The sequence below is a fragment of the Tupaia chinensis genome, unplaced genomic scaffold (genome assembly GCF_000334495.1).
Source record: "Tupaia chinensis unplaced genomic scaffold, TupChi_1.0 Scaffold000484_1, whole genome shotgun sequence".
In the NCBI taxonomy this organism is placed as follows: Eukaryota; Metazoa; Chordata; class Mammalia; order Scandentia; family Tupaiidae; genus Tupaia; species Tupaia belangeri.
In genome coordinates this window covers 2,522,448-2,527,759 of record NW_006159996.1, presented here as the reverse complement: position 1 = coordinate 2,527,759, position 5,312 = coordinate 2,522,448, and the positions used below count along the sequence as shown (strand labels likewise).

The following is a 5,312-nucleotide window of genomic DNA, read 5'->3' as shown; positions in this document are numbered from 1 at the left end:
GCCGCAGGCTGCGCCTCCCCATGTTCCCTGCCCAGCAGCAGCAGCCTGTGCTTGGCGGCGTCGCGCTCGCTCAGCGGCCTGGCGGTGCGCACCTCGCCATTGTGCGCCCACACGCCGAACAGCCCGGGCTCCGTGGCCTTGAGCAGCTGGTACGACAGCCAGGCGTTCTGGCCCGAGTCGCCGTCCACCGCCACCACCTTGGTCACCAGGTAGCCCGCCTCGGCCGCCCTGGGCACCAGCTCGGTGCAGGGCGCAGAGCCGTTCTGCAGCGGGTAGAGCACGAAGGGCGCGTTGTCGTTGGCGTCCAGCACCAGCACGCGCACCAGCGCCTGGCTGCTGAGCGCGGGCGAGCCGCGGTCTGCCGCGCGCACGCCGAACTCGAAGGCGCGCAGGGCCTCGTAGTCCAGCGACCTGAGCGCGAACAGCTGGCCGTTGTCGGCGTTGATGGACACCAGCGAGGCCAGGGCCAGCTGCGGGTCGTGGGGCGGCAGCAGCGAGTAGGTGACCTGGGCGTTGGTGCCCGCGTCTGCGTCTGTGGCGCTGATGGTTCCGATGTGCAGGGCGGGGCTGTTGTTCTCGCGGACCAGCAGGGTGTAGGAGGCCTGGGTGAAGGCGGGGGCGTTGTCGTTGACGTCGGAGACCAGCAGGGTTATGCTGTGCTCTGTGGTCAGCCTGGGTGTCCCCAGGTCTGTGACGGTGATGGTGATGTTGTACTCGGCTTGGCTCTCTCTGTCCAGTGGGCGCTCTGTTACCAAGGTGTAGTAATTTTCTACAGTAGCTCTCAGGAGAAAGGGCAGATAGTCTTGGATGGAACATATCATTTTTCCATTGTCTCCTGAATCTGGATCTGAAATTCCAAAAATAGCAACCACAGTTTCCGGGGAGTTTTCCGGGATATCACTGATAAGTAATGACATAGTCAGTTCAGGAGCGTTGTCGTTTACATCTATAACTTCTATGGCCACCGTACATTTCCCTGAAAGGCCCCCTCCATCAGAGGCCTCAATTTCCATACGGTAAGATTGAATTTCCTCAAAATCCAGAAGTTTCTTTAATCTAATTTCTCCTGTTTCTGTGTTTATTTCAAAGGTTTGAATGACTTGATTGGAGGGTTGGAAAAATGTGTAAGCGATCTCTCCATTGGTCCCAGCATCTGAGTCTCTGGCGGAGACGGTTATGACAAAGGACCCTATAAGGCTGTCCTCAGGGACCTGCACCTTGTAGAGCAGCTGAGCAAATTCAGGGACATTGTCATTGATGTCCAGGACCACAATAAGGACCTGCGAAGTCCCAGTTCTGGGTGGTGAGCCACCGTCCTGGGCTGTGAGTGTTAACCTAAGCTCAGGTTGCTTCTCGCGGTCCAGAGCTTTGTCCAGCACCAGCTCAGGGTACTTTCTGCCATCGCTGTGATTGCGGGTGAAAAGGTGGAAATGCGAGTTGTTGCTAATGGTGTAGCTCTGAACTGTGTTGCTACCCACATCCAAATCTTCAGCTATTTTTAAAGGAAACAGAGTCCCTGGGTGGCTACTTTCCGAGATTTTCAGGAGAATTTCATTTTCTAAGAATTCTGGGGCATGATCATTAATATCTTGGAGCAGTAGCTCACCTTGAATAAATTGCACTGGGTTTTTCAGTAACACCTGGAAATGCAGTATACATGGATCTATGTCACCGCACAACTCCTCCCGGTCCAGTTTTCCTTTTAGAAGCAAGTTCCCACTCTTCTGCTCCAGTTGCAAATGCTGTTTGTTCCCTTTGGAAAGAATTCGGGCTCCCCGTGCAGACAGCTCCCCTATGCTCAGCCCCAGATCTTTTGCTAGGTCGGCTACAAAAGAACCACTGTCCCTCTCTTCTAAAATAGAATACTTAATGGTCGCACTGCCCACCTCCCACATTACTAAAAGGAGAATAATGGCGGTCACTTGCCTTTTCTGCCGCGCTCTGGGGAGCGGTGTCTCCATCGTTTCTTCCGTCGGAAAGATGCAGTATGGAATCCCAAAATAATCGCTCAGATACCTTGGTTTAATAATCTTGAGTTAGATTTCTTTTTGTTTGTTTCCACACTGACTGACAAGGAAATAACTGCCTCTCTGAAGCCTTCTAGCCCCCGGAACGGAATGTTTCCTTTTGGAGCTGCCGGAAACTGCTCAGCTTGAAAGGAGTTACTGATTGCGGCGCTTCCACTCTCTTAGCCTGCAGCGCCACCAAGTGTTCTGCTTTAGAACCTCACATAATTTCTTAACGTGGAAGAGCTGAACGGTGTACACCCCTCGCCTTTTAGGTCAAAATATGTTCTATACTCCCTCTCCTCCCAGTTATCATGACGTCTTGTTTAGGTAGCTAACAGTACTTGTGAGAGCAAAAGTATTATTTATGCCTGCATCTCTATTCATCATCTTTTTTAAAGCACAAGTTCAATCTACAAACTTGGCTCAAGCAAGGCAAATTCATTTATTCATTTAACAAACATTTCTCTTTGCAGGCATTTTTCTAACTTCTGTAAATTAATGTAAATATTCATGCTCTTGTGTAGTTTATGTTCCATTACAAACATACTAATTTACCATGTTCGATGAAATTATGAACTTTAAAATCCAGTTTCTTCTCTCAAATTGCAATGAGAGAAAATGAAAATGTTATTTCTTGTCAGATTCCTGGACTACATAGCCCTTGGGAATTGCTTTCCTTCATAAAATCACTGAGTAGAATGTCCACTGAAGCTGAGAGCAAAGAGTAATTTATTTTTATTAGAAATCAGTATAAGCCCAGAATTAAAGGAATATCTTGTCTACAAACATGAAGAAGACAGTAAAGGCAATGAAGTAAAAAATATTCTTTCCATGGAAGAGTTTTGGTCTATCTGTATAGAGCAGGGGCCCATTCTGGTGTACATCCCCTGGGAGTATAGAGATGGAGTTTTAAAAATCACCATTGTTGGGACCAGCAGGTGGCGTGGTGGTTAAAGGCTTGGACACTCCCCCATGGCCAACCACAGTTAGAGTCCTGGATCTGGTGGCTTGCTTTCTCATTTTCTCTCTGTCTCTCTCTATATCACTGGTCAAATTTAAATAAATGCACGAATAAATAAAATTAAATTAAATAATTCTTAAGGAGCTGGCAGGTGGTGTGGTGGTTAAGGCAGCTGGACTCCCACATGGCTGATCATCGTTCAAGTCCTGGGCCTGGCAGCTTGCTTGCTTACTTTCTCCTCTCTGTCAAACTAAAAAAAAAAAAAAAGTGACAATGAATAAAAATAAAATAATTCTTAAAAAAATTCTTTTAAAAAAATCACCATTGTTCCAACTGAAGTCATGTGTTTAGAATGAAAATAGTAGAAAAAGCAAGTCCTCACAAAGAAGAAAAATGCTATTCCAAGGAGGAAAGAGTAAATATCTGGAAGTACAAAACAGTAAATATTTCCTGCACTCACTGAACCAAATGGTAATCATCCCTGACAATTCACTTCCTTAAACCCAACAAAATATAATTTAGTTCAGTTCAGTTCCATTTTCATTGAGAATAACATTCACTCAATTGTCTCTTTAATGTAAATTATCTGTCTTTGATAAGAGTTGAAAAGAGAGGTTTTTTGTTCATAAAATACCACAAATATAACTGACACAAGTAGGACCAGATATGGGCTAAAATGTAAAAACAAATGGCATTATGGTTAATGAAACAAGTGATGCTTACAAAGCATTAAGGGAAAATCTGACATTACCTAGTTACCTGCCACTAATACCTGACTTAAATTTTGGTAGGTACCACATATGGAAGCTTGAGAGAATGAGAAGCATTTGAAAAACATAAGTTATATTTTACAAATTTACAAAATATTTATAACTGGCATGGTGTTTTTAAAGAGACCATCATGTCCTTGGGAACCAGCAGTTAGCGTAATGGCTATGTCGCTGGACTCCCACATAGTCGACCATGGTTCGCTTCCTGGACCCGGTGGCTTGAAACTCACGCCAGGCACGTGTGCGTGTGTGCCCAAGATCCCGAGAGGAGAATGAAGGAGAAGGGATTGCGGAGTGACCATCCCCCCCGGGGGGGGGGATTTCTCCCTTTCTGTCTCTATGTCTCTCTCTGTCTGTCTGGCGAGCGCACGCGCCCTATAGCGAAAACCTCTCCAAAAAAAAAAAAGAGACCATCATGTCCTTATATGAGATGCACAAAGTAATTTAATGTGTTTACTCTTCAGTAAAGTCTATCTTCGTAGAGAACATACATTGACTATGATGGCATACTAAAGTACACACAAACTTGAACGGGCTATTTTAGTACTTAGATATTTTTAGTGTTTATCTTTAGTGTTACATACTGTAGGAATTACTCCTAAATGAGACTTGCATTGGAATATTAAATATCAAACACAGTTTTTAAATGAGTCCTACATACAATAATGATGACAATTGTCATTGATAGTTAAAAATATAGTCTTACTTAAGAACTTTGGAATATATATTTTCTAAAATGAATACATGATTTAATTTCAGTAATTTTTAATTATGCAAATAAAAATTTCCTTTTTATTCAGATTGTCAAATATGACTGAGTGAGATTAATAAAAACCTAAACATAAGTAGAGAAAATGCTATGTTATCATCACTATTTGACTTCCTAAAAATTTAAACCTATGAAGCCAGCAGATGGCACAATGGTCACATGGACGGACTCCCACATAGGCAACGGTGGTTTGAGTCCTGGATTACTGGCTTGAAAATCACACTGGACGCCTGTGCCTATGTACCCAAGATCCCAGGAGGAGAGTGGAGGGGAAGGGATTGGAGTGTGACCATCCCCCCTACCCCTGCCTGGTGATTGCTCACGTTCCCTCTCCCTGTCTCTCCCCACCCCCACCCCACCCCCAGCTAGTGCACGTGCCCTATGGCAAAAACCTCTAAAATTTTTTAAACCTAAAGAATACTAAAAAATGAACAAAAAAATCAATAATATGGTACCTTAAGTTAAAAAAGATTTCCAATTATTATGAGTAGGGCTTAATAGGATAATCCCAAACTTAATTGAATGGGAAACTATTCCGAAAGGTGGGGCTTTCTTTCATTTCTCTACCAGCACCCTGAGGAGAGAACTTGGGGATAATTGGCCTCAGAAATTTAAAATCGCTGGTCCCTGTCCCTCCCGTCAGACACACCTCATACTGGTAGCTGTGGGACAGGGTCCCAGTACCGCTGACGTCCAGCAGGTGGCCCGGGAAGTGGCCCTCGGGCACCGAGCAGCCCCCCAGCGAGGCCGCCCTGGCCCTCCTGCACAGCCGCGCCGCCACGAACAGCAGCACACACAGCCGG

General features: G+C 45.4%; 2 protein-coding genes across 2 annotated transcripts in view; both read right to left on the bottom strand.

The window, feature by feature from the left end:
- Positions 1-2,128, bottom strand: part of LOC114009203 (protocadherin beta-17-like) — a 3,152-nt gene extending 1,024 nt beyond the window's left edge. The window contains 2 exon segments of the mRNA XM_027774841.1: positions 1-5; positions 7-2,128. The exon segment at positions 1-5 is cut by the window's left edge and continues 1,024 nt beyond it. Coding sequence (XP_027630642.1) covers positions 1-5; positions 7-1,961 — 1,960 coding nt within the window. The 5' untranslated portion in view covers positions 1,962-2,128.
- Positions 2,129-4,969: 2,841 nt separating this feature from the next.
- Positions 4,970-5,312, bottom strand: part of PCDHB6 (protocadherin beta 6) — a 2,514-nt gene continuing 2,171 nt past the window's right edge. The window contains exon 2 of the mRNA XM_027774856.1: positions 4,970-5,302. Within this exon, the coding sequence (XP_027630657.1) occupies positions 5,024-5,302 (279 nt within the window). The 3' untranslated portion in view covers positions 4,970-5,023. The remainder of the gene's footprint in view (positions 5,303-5,312) is intronic.